This window comes from Musa acuminata, chromosome BXJ2-11, assembly GCF_036884655.1.
Source record: "Musa acuminata AAA Group cultivar baxijiao chromosome BXJ2-11, Cavendish_Baxijiao_AAA, whole genome shotgun sequence".
NCBI lineage: Eukaryota > Viridiplantae > Streptophyta > Magnoliopsida > Zingiberales > Musaceae > Musa > Musa acuminata.
This window is the reverse complement of record NC_088348.1, coordinates 30,922,301-30,939,198: the sequence shown is the minus strand read 5'-3', so window position 1 is coordinate 30,939,198 and position 16,898 is coordinate 30,922,301. Positions and strand designations below refer to the sequence as shown.

Genomic DNA, 16,898 nt, shown 5'->3' with positions numbered 1-16,898 from the left:
ATGTGGTTGAGATCACAAGTCATATCAGTAAATGCCAATCCCAAAGCCTCACCTTGAGAAAAGAGCAACTCCAATATGATTTCATGCTGACACTGCACATGTGTAGGTTCATTCTTTTTCCATCATCTAAAACAAATACTGTACCATAAATGCTTCATGCAAGTAGAAAAAACAAAAAACTTTGGTTATACTGTCAAATCAAGATGAAGATGAAGTTGAAGATGCAGAGTTAGACAGACACAGAAGGTTATTTCAAGATCAGCTTACTTTATGATTGTTGTTGATCTAGAAAACATTGTTGCAAGATCTTAAGGTGAACAAGAATCTTAGGGTGAAAACAGTGAAGACAGCATCAGTATATATATGGATGTGCAGTAGAGAGACATCACCTCCTCATGTATCCACACAGTCTCTGCAGAAAAAGCTGCAGATTACCCCACCATCAAGTACTGCAAAATCTCATGCTGTGCATGGCCACACAGTGAAACCAATGATTGAACCCATCTATGGGCTATGCCAATCCTGTTAAATAAAGCATAAAGCTTCTCTTCCTTTGCCCAACTTCTGCTGCTCCTCTTCCCCCCCCCCCCCCCAATCTTTCTTCACTCACACCAGAAGACAACAGCATCATCATTCATCCTTTCCCTTGCTGAAATCTACCTTTCTGATGCCAATTGTCAGGTTCCACACTACTACTCATTAAAGGCTAATCTTCCAAAGGCAAAGATAGATGACTGCAGTCTATATTTATTGCAAAGCCAAAGTGTGTAGACTGAGGAAGACCTGGAAGCTGCTCCACATGAAGGAAGACACAGAATGAGGTCCTTCCAGGAGACTCAGAAGACATGCAATGCAACCTTTGCTCATCATCACTCGCCTTGCTTTTACTGTTCAGAGAATAAATAAATGATGAAATGCTCACATAGGAGAAGAGAGAAGGAACTGATGTTATTGATCAAATCACATCATCAATGGCTGTTATTAGGTTCTGTCTTTGATTTCTCTTCACCCCTGTGCACAGTTTGGCAAATAACTTGGGATTGATCACATGAATATTATGTTCTGGACAGAACAAAAAAATCATTACAATGAAAATAGTAAATTTATGGTCATGAAGCTGCAAAATGTTGGTGAAGTTTCCTTGCCAAAACCTAAAAAGTACAAAGCTGCTTCTTAGATTCTGGAAGACTTGGTGTCCTCTCTGTCTATTGTCTGAAAGATACAATGAATTGGCCTCACTGCTCATCTCTCTCTCTCTCTCTCTCTCTCTCTCTCATTAGTGCAGCAGTCCACATAGACATTTAAAATGATAATATTCTCCTCTTTTTATCTGTCAATAGCTCACTGCAGCCAATTGTGTACTGCCACTGTTTTCTTCATAATTAATCATCCTAAAAAGAAAAGGTGAGGAATAATAAAGACAATGGAGGACTGAGGAGGGTGCCGTGCTCATCTGTGCAAACTCCAAAGAAAGAAATTAAAATAATAGATAAGAGAGGCAAAGAGGAAGAGATGCAGAGAGAGAGAGAGAGAGAGAGAGAGAGAGATGCGAGGAGAAGGAACACAAAAGAAAGCAATCAATGGAGTTCTCTTACCTTTCCTGTCTACTTATTTCTTCCCCACAAGCACACGAGTGTCATCTCCATAACTCACTGACACCTTCAACTCCTCCAGCATATTTTTATTATCTTTGTTATTATATGTAGTATTTGATGTCTTATAAATAGAGAGAGAGAGAGAGGAGAGAGAGAGAGAGAGAGAGAAGCAGAGGGGAAAAAAAAGAGCCTTTTTTTTCTTTTCCCCTTGGACAAAGTGGGTGGGCGATGGGGTCTTGTTGCTCGTCCCTGCTGCCGGAGAAGCACCACCCCGGGGCAGGGCTGGCGGCGGCGGTGGAGCAGAACAATCACCTCCATTTGAACCACCACCAGCAGCAGCAACAGCGGCGGTCCTTCTCGGTTGGGATGGGGGAAAGCGGTGGCAGCGGGGGAGGTGGGGAGGTACCGGCCTTCGCCGAGTTCTCGCTGGCCGAGCTCAAGGCGGCGACGAACGGGTTCGACGCCGGGAATATCGTCTCCGAGAGCGGTGACAAGGCTCCCAACCTCGTCTACAAGGGCCGACTGAAGAACCGCCGGTGGATCGCCGTCAAGAAGTTCTCCCGGACGGCCTGGCCTGATCCCAAGCAGTTCGCTGTTCGATTCCTTCTCTTTGGCTTCTGCTTCGTTGGATTCATGTTGTTGATGCTGAAAAAAGAGGAACTTTTGATTGGGTTTTGCAGGAGGAGGCTTGGGGCGTCGGTAAATTGAGGCACCGGAGGCTGGCAAATTTGATTGGGTACTGCTGCGAAGGCGACGAGAGGCTTCTTGTTGCTGAGTATATGCCCAATGACACCCTTGCCAAACATCTTTTCCACTGTATGTTTGCTCGGGCCTTTCTTTTCCTTGTCGATCTCAAGCTCTGTTTCTTCTGTAACCTCTGTGTGGAATGGTTGTACATTGATTACCCAAGTAGACAGTAGACATATTTAGAAATGGAGATTTGCTTTATATCAAGAAAGCTGAAGGTTTCAGATTCCTGCCTTTATTATATCCAAAGTTGCCAAACCCTTGTTTGTCGGCTGATCTTAGATTGTCGGTTTATACCTAATTGTACATCGTAGATGTTACCAATCGAGTGTGGCCTTAGCTGGCAAGCAACCCTTGCTTCGGCTCATTGGAGTTTCATTCAAGATTCCTTCTTTCCCTGAATTAGTTCACACATAATTATTAACCAACCTCAAGTGTGAGCTTACTATAACAAGCTGTGATAAGCAGAAATAGCCATCAGCAGTGGTACATTGAAGTTGCTAGCAATGACCCTCTTTGAAATAGGAATCACCATCAAGGAAATGTTGTTTTTATGGTGGAGACATGTTTTTGTTTAATGAAAAATTTGATTTGCTTGTTATTATCCATTTTTCTTTGTTTTAGATATCGTGGGAAATATTTTTTATTTTGTCCTGACAGATACAACTGTGAAAGCTTTGGTAGAGATTACGATGAGTAATCTCCTGCCTCAACAGGACCATGTGAATTTTCCATGCCACGTGTTTGCCGTGGAAAGTTTTACATGTGATTATTTTTTGTGTTCCTTGTGCTGTACTTTTAAGGTGTGTTTTATGTTTGGAAGTTGATGTTTCTTTCAATCATTTTGCTTGAACAGGGGAAAATCAGACAATCGAATGGGCTATGCGTCTCAGGGTTGCATTCTATATCGCAGAAGCTTTGGAATATTGTAGTAACGAGGGACGCCCATTGTATCATGATCTCAACGCATATAGAGTCCTTTTTGATGAGGTGTTGTATCTGTTTTTCCCCATTTCATAATTAATTATTCCTAAGTGTCTTCAGATATTTCTCCACATCATGCTATCATAGTTCAATGATTATGTTTACATGTTTGTGTTATATGCAGTAATTACAAGAATATGTGTATAGTTTACTACTTACTGTCACATCTTGTGTATGCATTGTAATTAATGTTTGTGACAAAAATTGACTTGAAATATTTTATTGTATGGACTAGGTTCAGTTTTTGTAATCCTGCAATAACTTAGGTTTTGTATTTGCTCCGTTCTTTTTCTTCTGTTTTTTGGTTAGGGTCCTCTCTATTTGGTCCAAGGGTACTGGTGATTCTGGAGTTACAATTGTACTGAGCCTCTTGTCCTCTACATATGCTCAACATTGTGAATCATTTCCATCTTTGCTTGTGGATGTAGGTTTGTGAGCCTATCCACACAGATTTTATGTGCATTTCTTTCCTACTATTTCTGTCTTGTCTTTTCTTTACTTTTTTCATACTAGCTAATAGTATCTGTTGGTGCTTCGGTTGAAAATATTTGGGAACGGTGATATGCACTGTAATATGGGTGTCAGAAAGTGCATGCCTTAGAACAATTACCTTAATTTGAGTTATGGAAGTTCATTATTTTTCTAGAGCTTTAATAAGAAATGTTGATTTCCAGTATTTTTCTGGGAAACATGTCTATTTTGTCAACATAACTATGCAATGATGACTTTTCTTATATCAAAATGGTGCTCAAGTTTTTCTGTGTGTTTGCAGGATGGTGATCCACGTCTTTCTTGTTTTGGTCTAATGAAAAACAGTCGGGATGGAAAAAGTTATAGCACAAACCTAGCTTATACACCACCAGAGTATTTGAGAAATGGTATCTTCTTATGCTGCTAAAGAGAATTATTTGTTTCTTTTGAGTTTAGGGTATTTAGCATATCAGTTTAATTGAAGTGTATATATCTGTGCATGGTGAAAATTTTGCTGCAGTTATGCTTGCTGCTTCTCATGGCTTCTGCCCCATAAAGAATCATTAGTATGTAATTGCCTTCAGAAAGTTCATGCACTCAGAGAAATATTGTTACATATGTTGGAATTTACTAACTGCCAATCGATATGTTGGAAGGTGATGCAATTTAAAAGTCGAGAGGAAAAGGAAATTAGACTGCTGGTACTAATGGGTGTGGGAGAATAAGAGAGTTCTGTATCAATTAATAAGACTAGGAAAACATATTCATGAGTCCTAATGATCTTGAAGTAATCTCATGAGGGTCAAGATGCTAAGAAACTTTAAGACAAGACGACCATAGTTCTTCATTTGTGTGTTTCTTTGATCTTTTAGTAATAAGGTTAGAGATCCTAGTAAACTGGAGATGGATGAGACTGACCAAATCAAGTTTAAGATTATTTTATAGTTATAGGGTAAGTAAACTATGTTGCTGGGATTACTGAAAAGAGACCAGAACTCAAATCTTCACATACAGAAAAGCTCTATAATGCATGCAAAATTGTTAAAAAGTTGACTAGATTGCTAAGAATCATTAAGTATCAGAACCTTAATTTTGATCTTGTTCAAGAAGATCTAAAAATGCATGGCAAAACTTTGATTTTCTGTTAAAAGTACAACTAATTCAACATACATTGAGGCATTTTGGAATAAGATAAATTAAGCAGATATGAATATGGTTGTAGGTGTGTCTTAAAAGAAGTGTTAGTGTTCAAAAATATAAAGGTAAGAAGTGCCTCGGTAGAGTTTTCTTCTTCTCCTTTCTCCTCTCATTTTCTTCTATTTTTCCTCTTATCTTATCCTTTTTACTTCTAGTCTTCTTCTCTTAGTGGATGGATGTTATCATCAGTTAAAATATGGCTTAGATAGGATCCTTAACTGCAAGTTTCTGATTTCTGACCTTGTTAGATCTAGTGTCTGCCATACCGAATCGTACCGCCCAGTACCGGTCCGCACCGTAGCACACTGTAACAGTGCTACAGTGCTCGGTACACCGTACCGTACCGGTACCGAGCCCAGGTCGAAATACCGGTACGGTACGGTATTACGAACCTTGGTTAGATCCCTTAGCATCTCTCTCTCTCAACACACACACACACACACACACATATCTGTGTGTCTGTATCACTTATGGTGCAGTGGCAACAATGGTGGCATGCCACAGCAGCAGCAGGTGACTGGACTGACATGGACTGTGGCACATCAGAAGGCTAACGGTTTTCTGATAGCTTGTAGTCCTCACCTCAGTCTCCTTCTCTTGTTGTGCCTGTTACCACTGCTCTTCTTTTTCTCCCACCAAGTGCATTGTTGGAGATACCATGATTTGTGACTCAACATGGCAGGAATCACAACACCAACAGGTTTTTATTTCTGTATCATTCTTGGCCAAGAACATGCTTCCAGCTACTAAACTCAACCCCTTTAAGTAAATCCTGAAGAACCAGAATTTGTATGAATTAGCAGTTTAATATTTACATGCTCTTCGAACACAGTTAGTATTATAGTATTCAACAATATCAAATATGTTTTTACATCTGTTTAATCCAGCGAACCGGTTGTTTTATGGTATTGTTTGGAACTTACTGGTATTTAATACTGAAGTATTTTTTGTCAAATACTGAATTGAATATCGCAATGTCAATCCGTAAACAATCAATATTTTGGTTCTACAGGGAGGGTGACACCAGAAAGTGTGATATTTAGCTTTGGTACTGTCCTCTTGGATCTTCTCAGTGGAAAGCGCATTCCCCCAACTCATGTATGTATTCTGACTAAGGAAATTTATGAAGAAAAACCCCTTATTTTCAGAAATGAAAAACAGGCTTCCAGTTTTAAACGTTTGTTTTGTTCAATCTCATATTTACCCTTGCTCTTTTGAGTCATATCAAGGAAAGAGGAAAAGACTAAAGAGAATTGCAGGTAACCAATTAAGAAACACAAAAAAAGTAAAACAAGCGTAGCATCGGAAGATCACTCATAATGTGGCACTCTGTTATTTTCTGAGAATTTGGTTCCCTTTTTGGTCATTCTGAAAATAGGGCCTTTTGTCAGCAAAATATCCTTAGGCCTTCAGTTATTCTTGATTTGCATCGTGAATATAATAGTGGAGATATAATTAGAAATCCATGGATATTGCATTTTGTGAAATATTACAATAAACCTAAAAAAACTGGCCAGCTTTAGTTTCGTTGAGTTTATGGCTTGGTTGGCCACCAGAGTTAGAAATTAAAGATCCAAGGTTGACAAGGAGTCCACCGTATACAATGGGCTATAATAAGAAACTCATTTAACTAAACCAGAGAGAACTTGGTTGTTCCTGAACTTTGCATGTTATTTATGGCACCATGATAATTAAATTAATGTATGAAAGTTCCCTCAAGCTTTGAGAAACTATAAGGGAACATTTGGACAAATGGGAAAATCCTTGAGGCAGAGGTAGTACATTTAGCAACCATGCTGATCCTATGATACTTACATATAGGACATGCAACAATTCATGTGCGTGCCAACATAGCACTTGGATTGTATGGTTCTCTTGCCAATTGGCACACTGTACTGAGTTGTTATCTGTACAAGGTCATGCCACTAAGCTGAACTACCTTTGGCAATATGTTCTCATTTGCTTTTATCAACATTCATTTTATTTCACACAGCAGTCACTCCTAATCATTTACCAACATTCATTTCTTGCTTGCAGGCTCTTGACATGATAAGAGGGAAAAATAGTTTGGTATTGATGGATTCACACCTGGAGGGGAATTTCTCTACAGAAGAGGCAACTACACTAGTTGACCTTGCTTCTCAGTGCTTGCAATATGAACCTAGGGATCGGCCCAACACAAAGAAGCTGGTTGCTACTCTTGCATCATTGCAAATCAAATTAGAGGTAATCCATTGATTTGGCTATTTGTAGATTCCCTGTATATGACTTAGGAAACATAATTTGCTGCCTGGTAAGAGTGACTGAGATGCCACTGTTTATCTTTTGTCTAGTAATTGTAAACTAAAATTTTGATTAAGCATGGCGTGAGATTCCATTATTTAGTTTGCTGTCTAGTAATTGTTATTGGAAAATTACATTAACAAGGATGCAGATACCATCATGACAATTATTTTAATATTCAACTAAAGGGGGTAAGATATTGTGTTAAAAAGGCATTAAGTCAAATATGCCTTTGCGTGGTTACCAGATGGATCTCTGGATATTGACTTTCTTATGAGTCAAGTAATTTTATTGGGGTTGGCATTAGACGTGCATCATTTTACCCATCATATCAATACGTGGCTATAATGCTTGCATTTTGGTGAATCTATTCAAAGCTTTGTATGTTATTAATAACCCTTGTAGACAAGTTAGTACTAGTTTTACAAAGTTTGCAGATATCAGACAAGTAGTTCTCTCATCAAATTTGCAGAAATGAAACTACCTTAACATCTTTGACATTCTCTTGTAAGCACAAATCATTGAAGTTTGCAGTTACAGTAAGAATTGTAGGCATCACTGAATACTATATTCTCCCTTGAATTATGAAACTCGAGGAAAAGATGAGAAAATATTGAGTTGTATTCAGTGAGTGGGGCAAGTTCCCCTCTATACAATTAGAATAGGAAGCCCTAGTATCTGTGAATCCTATACATATATACATGTACACATTATACATATGTTTAGGCATAGTAACTCTTAACACCATATATGTCAGGGCGGTTCAATCCACGAGAGTTTGTGGTCCTTTTGTGCAATTTCAGGCCTTGAAAACAGTAACTTAACAAACTCATTCCATAGTGCAAACGTGAACCTCCTTGCTCTTGTTCACCAGTTGCAACAAGGGGGCAATTTCTAAGAGGAAAAACAGGTTTTGACATTTTATTGCTAATAATTATCACTTGATTCATAGGGCATTAAATCTCATTTCATGATCAACTGGCAATGTGTCTGTATTGGACATGTAAGCACCCTGTTCGAAGTCGTGTTGTCCTTTATCAGGTGAACATTTTGATATGATTGGCTTTCCATTGGGTTAATCTTGTTCAGGTTCTTTTTCTTTCTCCTTTCAATAGTAAATTGAAGAATGATAAGTGTATGGTGAATCTGTAATATAGATTTTCTCTCTATTTTTTTCTGAATATGTAGTCTAAGACGTGTTCAGCACTAACTTAATATACAGACAAGATTTCCACAGCCGGTGTTATAACTGTCACTGAAAATAAATTTCATTGGTCACAGGGTTAGAAGTGCTTTGTTCTTAGGTTCCTGTAAATGTTAACTAAGTGATCTTACTGGAAACATATGAAGTATACAAACTGGTGAAAATTGCGTGTTAATCTTCTTGTCCTAATTTTTCCTCTGGTGTTGTTTAAGTTGATAATTTAAATAGTTGTTCATGTTAAAATTTTAATTTCAAGTACAAACTTATAGTGTGATTATCCCCTAAAATTTGGTAAACAATTTTATGATCGGTGCAGTCATCAAGAAATAAAGTGAAACAATATCGAAGTTATGACACCAACTGTGATTGTCATTAAAGGAACTACTGTGCTTGATCTGACTACCAAATGTTTATACCTTATACTACCTAGAATTTTATGCTACCTATGGTAATACTTGATAGAATTGCTTGAATGATATTGCTTTTTAATTTTTTCAACATTGGTGGAACAGTGCCCTGTGTTCGATCTGTTACAAGGGTTTATTAGAAGTCATGAATGAAAGAGGCAAAGTATATTCCAGCTGATGGTCCTCTAGACATCTATCTGTAGCTAACAGATACAAAATATCAACTTCAGTGCCCCACATCTTGGATGGCAGTGAATCTTTCTCCCTCATGGGTGGGGGAGATCCCCATGTTGTATTGGTCCTGTGTCCTTTTGACAAAAACAAGAATTTATAGTACGTCATTACTAAAACGGTCTTCAGCTGCATCATTATTCACTATCTTGAATTATGGCATTATAGTTTTCAAATTTTAGAAAATATGCTTGAGATGCTCTATTATTTATCATTTTTCTTAATTAACAACTATTTCTTAGTGTATATGCATACATTTCTACTTTCGTCACCATGAAGTGCACATATTGTAGTCATGCTTTTCATGTGCATCTTTTGCATCCAGTGATATTGTCCAATTACAGGAGCCGTCTTATGTTATGCTGGGAATACAAAAGCCTGAGGAAGCACCTGCCACACCACCGCACCCACTTTCCCCTATGGGAGAAGCTTGCTCCAGAATGGACCTCACTGCCATCCATCAGATTTTAGTAATGACACACTACAGAGATGATGAAGGAACTAATGAGGTATATACGTGGCTCTTTTAATTAGCTGTGCTCTCTGGTTGAATTTTCCCACTGTTGACAGCGTAGTCTGCTTCAAATTCGGAAAATATATTTTCTATTTCTTTTGCATCAGTTATCATTCCAAGAGTGGACGCAACAGATGAGGGATATACTGGATGCCAGAAAGAGGGGGGACTTTGCCTTTCGTGATAAAGATTTTAAGACGGCTATTGAGTGTTACTCTCAGGTACTGTACGTGACTATAAAAAGATTGTTCAGCTGTGTCATATGTGGTTCATAAAAGTTTCGAATCTCATTCTTGGATCACTAATGCTTCAAGTCTTTACCCAACACCAAACATTTGACCTGCCGAAACTGTAATGTGCTATTGACATGGCATTTTGCATGTCATTGATGAGAGTCAGCAATCATTGTCGTACCTCCCTGTTTTGCTTGTGCAGTTCTTAGATGTTGGAACTATGGTCTCACCTACGATATATGCAAGACGAAGCCTGTGTCATCTCATGTGCGATCAACCTGATGCTGCACTGAGGGATGCAATGCAAGCACAATGTGTCTATCCAGATTGGCCGACAGCATTCTACATGCAAGCAGTTGCTCTGGCCAAGCTAGACATGCAGAGTGACGCCGCCGACATGCTGCATGAAGCCACGATGCTCGAAGAGAAGAGGCAAAAAGGTGGGAAAGGTCCCTAAGAACGACAGTTCCATCTCTTCCACTGACCTTTTTGTCGACGAGAGTTGTTGCGTCAATGTATTATCCCAAGTTTCGCTCTCTGATGACATCGATCCATTTGGTGTGCCATTTCTCTTGTATCTTTTGGCACAATGTACATGCGGATTCGGCTAAAGTAGACTGCAATGTTTGTTTTAGGCAGTTTCTGTTTGTTCTATCATGGGAATTACCTCAAAGATGTTTCATTGCAGCTTGTGAGCATATTTTCTCTAAGGCATGATCCTGAAATATCCTATCGCATCACATATGAAAGATCGACATGACTCGGTGTGGAACTCGGAAACCCATGAATCAAAGATTTATGCGGTATTAGGTTAAAAAATGACCTAAGTCAACCAAATTCAATAGGTTAAAAGATATTGGGTCAATAAACCAAATATAAAAATAAGCAAATATAGCAGGATTAACATTCAACCCTAAGTTTAATTACTTATTATAAATTCGAAAGTCAACAGAAAATTTTCGATATCATTAAACTATGAATCTCTTGCAGGATACCTTTTAAAAAAAATCATGAATACAAAAGTTTGGAATAATTCATATAATACAATATAAAAACTATTAAATACATAAAATATTGAGAAAAGCTACGTCTTAGCCTATTGGAGATATTATCTTTAAGGATAATTTTTAAAATTAAAATATTAACACTAAATCTATAAAACTCTTTAATGAAAATATTATCATGAAACTTAATTTTTGAAATAAAATATTACTATAAAAAATCGGGTGTTAAAAGTTTGGATGTCAAATATTCTTCCAAGAATTAAAGTGTTTACGTAAAAATTATCTTTTCTATTATATTATATGGGAAACAACGAATCATAAAATTAACAGAGATATATCATAGGCGATGCTTCGTCTTCCTCACCTTCTGTTTCATTCTTATTCGCCATGCTCAACTTGGGATTCTAAGGACAACAAAGAATGAGAAAAAAAAAAATCAACTAGTAAGATCAAAATCTAGTTTTTAAATGATATTATTGATCAATAGACTTTTATCTACAAATAAAATTTTAAGATTTTTAACCAAGATTGTAATATTCAAATCTTTTTAATAAAGATACTGTTTTTGAATACACCCCTCAAAATTGGACATTTATTATTAGAAAAACTTCTTTTTTCCTTTTGTGTCTTTGCTATGATGTTAAAATAAGTCTAAGAGGAAAAAACAAGAACATTAATTTCCTTTTCCTTTTTTAGGTAAACAATATCACTTAAAAATATTTTTTAGAAAAAAAAGTAAAGACTCAGATAAAACTAATAAAAATAAAAATTTATTTAATCATCCAATAAGTATTATTTTGTTGTGTTGTTAATTAACCTAACATATATCAAATAGGATTTCTTGATGTTTGAAGAGCCTCATCTTTGTTCTCTTATGGAATCTAAGTGGTTTAAGGATAAGTATGACATCCATCAAGAGGACCTTTAACTCTCCCTTATTCAATAAAACATGAGTAATTTGTTTAAAGAGTGAATAATAATAATTGTGTCACTACTAATTTGTTTAAAGAGAGAATAATAATAAAACATGAGTAATTTGAATGGATGAAATGTTGCACTACTAAATTCTGTCTTTCACCCCTACTTGGTAGGATTGGAAGAATTCATATGCCTAAGTGCTCCAGTGATGATCAGTGAGTTTGGGTCTCAACTCCAAATGGACAAACCTCTGTCAAGAGCATTCAGCTATCTTATTTTGCCACTCGGAAAATAGATTGAAGCAATTAATACAAAGTTGTCAGTTAAAAAAGAAGAAATTCATTGGATAAACCACACACCAAGAACAACACAATTATTATTGTTCCAATTTCTGCAACTTCTGTTGCACCCAATACTGGATGGATTCCTCATACACCCAATATAGAATCTGGCCATTTTGAAGTCAGGATTTGCTTCTAGATTCGGTCTCTGGAAATTGGCACTAGAGCCTAGCGTTCAACAAAAAGTGTGCTGGTTCTGCTTTTGCCGCGCAGCCATATTTGAAAGTGCTGTATTTTCTATGTACCCCTGTCAGCTTCCCAACTCCAGCCTTCTGGTGGAAATCCACCATCAACCTCGAGCACTCACTGGGACACAATCATCAACATATGCAATAAACATGTTAGTACTCGAATCATATCATTGTTTCTGAGAGATCAAGGAACAGATGGGGGGGACTCACAGGAGCTGGTCCTCTGAGTAGGTAGTGTGCAACTCGCAAGTTTTCGTCCAGTATCTGAACCCTCTGAGTGAACATTGGGCGGTATAGATCGCAGCAGCAGCCAGCAAAGAAGGGCGGAACTCCAGCATTTTGTACTCGACCAGACAAAGCTCAATGATGAAAAATGAAAGAAGTTCTAGCTGGTTTTGTACAGCAGGCAGTTTATATTCCCATCAGAACTATGTCATTCCTATGCTTCTATATTTCTTTAGTCCTAAAATAAAAGAGAGATTTCACCTTTTTATCAGAATCAGCTGCCTTGAGAAACCTTCTCATGAAAACATAAGGAGTTGCCACAGACATGTTAAATTGCAAAGTGTTGATGATTAGCCTTTCCTGCTTGCAAAGATTAAATTGCATTAAACATCATATATAAGAAACAAGATGAAGGAAGAACAGGAATTTCCATGAGAACAATAACAGTAATCGTGTGGTTAGTAATAACAGCTCACAAGTTTGGAATGTAACCGGACACTATGTTTTCAGATTGTGGAGTGAATCATCTAAAGGGCCTAACTTGCTAGGAAACCCCAAGCAGCTCATCTTTTCGTTGAGTTTTGTCTAGACAACCTTTTAATCGCAAATAAATCAAGAAATTTTCTTCAGCAATCAACCTCAGAAACACAAAGGGCTTACCATTTCAAGAAGATCTTCCTTGGTGTATGCTCGGTCACAAATGAGGATTAGATCCTCTACCACGGGAACAGATACTTCCTCGTACTTGCAAGCAAGAAACATGGCTGTAACTCCAACCAACTGAAGCTTCTTCCTCACCACCGTTTGGCTTGCCAAGAATCTATCTATGATGTTTGCAGTTAGAAAAAGAGTCTCATCCATCAACTCGAATTTGTAGTGCACCTGAAAGGGAAAGTTTCGAAAGTAATCATACACAATGCACGAAAAAAATGGAAGATGAATGATAATTATTCCTGAAGATTAACATATGGCTGGAAAGTCATGGCCACCTCTATAAGCCAGTCAATGAGAATAGCTCTCATTTTTTCGTTGATGTCAAATTGGTGGGGCATGTAATCAGGCCTTACGCAACTTGTAACCTGCACAATGATTCATCGGTTCATCCATTACATTTCAGGTGAAGGCAAAGAAGCTGATGAAGGAGCATTACATGTTTCTTCATTTTAAGCAATAACCTAGAATGGTGTTACAATCCTCCTGTAGCAAATACTCCTTCAATTAGTTTTTTTTTTTGTGTGAGAAAAGCTAGAATTTTCTGTCTTAATCCAGCTATAGAAGATGTATGATATATAGGACGGATGAACAATATCAAATAAGCAATGCAAGTAAATCTTTTATTATCGAATGGTAAATGCTCACCTCAGTTTTTCTATAGAATGTGTATATATCTTCTACATATTCCACGACTGCAAGTGGGTTATCCAAATCACAGCCATCAATATCCGGAATGGTCTCGATGACAAGATCCTCCATTTCAACTTCCCTGAGATTAGAGTTATCCTGCAACATTCATGACAATTAGAATGGCACATAAATGAAGGAAATCTACCAACTGCATTATAACTCGAACAGACCATTTCTTCCGTCTCTTCTACCATGGGCGACGCTATGTCATTACTCAAACTATAATCATCCACATCGACTGCAGTAGAACTATCCGGACAACTTGAAATCGACATCGATGGTGCCGGCGGCTTGCAATGGCTCTCATTCCCAAATCGATCATGCTGTGCGCTGGATCCCTAAACAAGACTAAGACCTCAGTAAAAGAACAATCATGGATTACTTGATGATGTAATTTCATGAATAATACCTGCTGATCGGGCTGTGATTTGCTGGCGACGGTAGCTGCAAAGTTTCTATAGAATCGACCGATCAACCAGTTAGACCTAGACAAGGAACCACAAGAGGATGGAAAAGGAAAATGAAGATTGGTTTCCGACCAACCTCGTCACCGGCAGTCGAGCTACGAACGTTGGATTCTTGTCATCTGAACTACCATTGCTGTTCAAGGAAAAGATCGTAGGAGAAATTAGGTCGGGAGGGGATAACAATCATCCAAAGAAAAGACCAATTTTTTATGCATTACTCTGTCAATCCCGTCTTTTTGACGGCGCAAGCATATGGCGGCGCTCCCACCAAATTCCTAATATCCCTCAATGCTCTTCGATCGCCCATATCTGCGACAACAGGGAAAAGGGAGAATTCAGTCTTCTTCGGCTAAAATTTCGAAACCCAGCATCAGAATATCGAGCTGATCGATCCAAAGAATCCAAGTTTATTTCTAGGATGAACCTCGGAAAGTCGCTGGTTTCATCGTGCCCCAGCTGTTCTCATCGACTCTTTCCATTGCCCCTCACCTAGAAATCAAAGTTAAAAATTGATCTTCCAAGAACCAGCAAAATCAACACCAATAAACGGATCGACACCTCCAAATTCCCCTCCTACCGCCGCTGGGTGGATTAGAATTCGACTTTTCCAAATGCCACCCTCAGCTCCCCGCGAGTTGCGATCGGGGGGCGTGGGCATGAATCAAGCTGCGTTCCCCCGTGAATCAAGCAGATCGATGCGGATTTAATGATTCTCTCTCTTCGGTGGGGTTTGGAAGGGATTAAAGAGAGGGGATGAGAAGAAAAAAGAGGAAGGAAAAGAAAAGTATTTTTCGCACGGTAAGAACGGGTCGGTGTCCGTAGACGCTTCACCCGTGACGTCCAAACCAACGGCTAGTGAATCATGACCGTCAGATCCTATCTGGACGACGAGGACCAACGAAGCCGAGCCCAACGGTCACCCTCGGTTTCGAATTCTCTCGGGTTCGTCCCACTCGGCGTTTCTTCAATGCGTTCCGACAGGGGAAATCGCGGGTCCATCCGACGGTCGTCCTTGGTGGTCCCGTCGGATAGCGATCTGATAGCCGTCGGATCCTCCGATCGGGTGACGAAGGATGCCACGTGATCGCTGGCGTGAGACAGTGAGAGGCTGTCACTCACTGGATTCTGTGAATTCTATATTAGCATGAAAGCCGAGGGATCAGCAGCAGGCGTTTGCAGCGGCATCTTTGCTTCAGAGCTTTGACTAATGGAACAAGATGGTGTGATTTGAACGTCTCGGTCCTTCGCGTACGTTGGAGAGCTAATAATAAATGAGAATTGACAGACTTGCTTTGCTTCTTCTCTTCGAAAATGCACTGAAGATGGAGGTACTTTCAAGAACAATAAATCTGGTTCTGGAGTGCATGGTAGGTGTTCGACGAGTGAACTCAGCTAGTAATCTACGGATGTGCACAGCTTCGTTAAATGTTCACATTAAAGTCTGTCGCTGGCCAAGTGTGAGAGAACGGAAAGACGCTTTCGAATGTTCAGAAAGTAGCAGCGTGAGGAGCCTATGTTCCCTGCACAGAGTACATAGCTTTTCTCTCTTGCAATGTTTATGATGACTCACTGTGCACAGACACATGCTGTTCTCTCTGTTCATCCACTTTACTTTGCATGATAACTTTTACAAGCACGAAGCATATGATTCTTCTGTTCATCCACTTTACTTTGTCTTCTTCCCCCGTCTTCTCACCCACCCAGCAGCATCTGCAAAACCAAGCAAGGAGTTGCTCACTTGATTCAGAGAAAGACAAGAATATATCTGATATCTTTTTTGCTGAACATGATCAGCTTAGATTGCCTTCAGATGGTAAGCTTCTTCAGACTACTACGTAAATGCCTCCCAAGTGTGCTCACCACAGCCACCTCCAAGCCTGTCAAAGATTTCCCTTACTGACTTGACTAGTGATCTTGTAATTTGACTGAGGACTTGCTACTTCTCTGCGCTTCTTTGTTTCCAATGCAGTTTGGACAAGACTGCAGTTAATTGTAGCATTTAAGACACATCTGACTACATTTATAGCAGTTCTGGTTTAATAATGTGATGACAACTTATTTCATGTGCTTTTAATATGATATACAACTCAATCAAAGCATATCTTATTGACTGCTAAAGACATTCTTTGGTATTTCTTATATTAATCCTATGTTATATCTTATATATATATTTTAAATATATGATTTGACTAATTGATCCATCACTTCAATTATTGATGGGCTTTATTTTCTTTTCTGTAAAGGATAAATAATGAATACCAGTTTTGATCTCAGAACATTCTGACCTTTATATTTTGATTTTGGTAATAAGTTAAGCCATTTATTAAACCAATGTTAAACTGGAATTGTGGGAAGGTGATAGGGGTATTTGGGTCATTTAATTACAAGGCTAATATATTTCTTTGAAACCGTCCATCCATTTCTTTTTAATCTCAACCGTCCGATTGATTGATAAAAGAGATGACATAAAACGATTCGATCA

At 38.5% G+C, this 16,898-nt stretch overlaps 2 protein-coding genes across 3 annotated transcripts; one reads left to right on the top strand and one right to left on the bottom strand.

The window, feature by feature from the left end:
* The first annotated feature begins 1,527 nt into the window (after positions 1-1,527).
* LOC135626797 (serine/threonine-protein kinase BSK1-like) lies at positions 1,528-10,500 on the top strand. Its single transcript, XM_065132436.1, has 9 exons — positions 1,528-2,189; positions 2,276-2,411; positions 3,199-3,332; positions 4,099-4,204; positions 6,007-6,092; positions 7,032-7,220; positions 9,464-9,628; positions 9,741-9,854; positions 10,069-10,500. Exons 1-9 carry the CDS (start codon positions 1,824-1,826, stop codon positions 10,321-10,323), a joined length of 1,551 nt encoding a protein of 516 aa, XP_064988508.1. The 5' UTR covers positions 1,528-1,823; the 3' UTR covers positions 10,324-10,500.
* Positions 10,501-12,111: 1,611 nt separating this feature from the next.
* LOC135627483 (G2/mitotic-specific cyclin-2-like) lies at positions 12,112-15,194 on the bottom strand. 2 transcript variants are annotated; one of them, XM_065133597.1, is made up of 12 exons: positions 14,975-15,194; positions 14,841-14,905; positions 14,635-14,725; positions 14,493-14,549; positions 14,359-14,404; positions 14,120-14,287; positions 13,905-14,045; positions 13,535-13,624; positions 13,206-13,427; positions 12,807-12,905; positions 12,531-12,709; positions 12,112-12,435 (listed from the first exon to the last, which is right to left on the bottom strand). In XM_065133597.1, the coding sequence occupies exons 2-12, from the start codon at positions 14,893-14,895 to the stop codon at positions 12,291-12,293; spliced, it is 1,293 nt and encodes a 430-aa protein (XP_064989669.1). In that variant the 5' UTR covers positions 14,896-14,905; positions 14,975-15,194; the 3' UTR covers positions 12,112-12,290. The 2 variants fall into 2 exon arrangements, with proteins under 2 accessions (XP_064989669.1, XP_064989670.1); XM_065133598.1 differs by having other exon boundaries at positions 14,994-15,194.
* Between the last annotated feature and the right edge of the window lie 1,704 nt (positions 15,195-16,898).

Coding starts and splice junctions, on each gene's coding strand:
- LOC135626797 (XM_065132436.1), top strand. CDS start 1,824: ATGGGGTCTTGTTGCTCGTCCCTGCTGCCGGAGAAGCACCACCCCGGG. Junction 2,190..2,275: donor CTGATCCCAAGCAGTTCGCT/GTTCGATTCCTT, acceptor TGGGTTTTGCAG/GAGGAGGCTTGGGGCGTCGG. Junction 9,629..9,740: donor ATGATGAAGGAACTAATGAG/GTATATACGTGG, acceptor CTTTTGCATCAG/TTATCATTCCAAGAGTGGAC.
- LOC135627483 (XM_065133597.1), bottom strand. CDS start 14,895: ATGGAAAGAGTCGATGAGAACAGCTGGGGCACGATGAAACCAGCGACT. Junction 14,046..14,119: donor TAGAAGAGACGGAAGAAATG/GTCTGTTCGAGT, acceptor TGAATGTTGCAG/GATAACTCTAATCTCAGGGA. Junction 12,906..13,205: donor AGGAAGATCTTCTTGAAATG/GTAAGCCCTTTG, acceptor CTTTGCAAGCAG/GAAAGGCTAATCATCAACAC.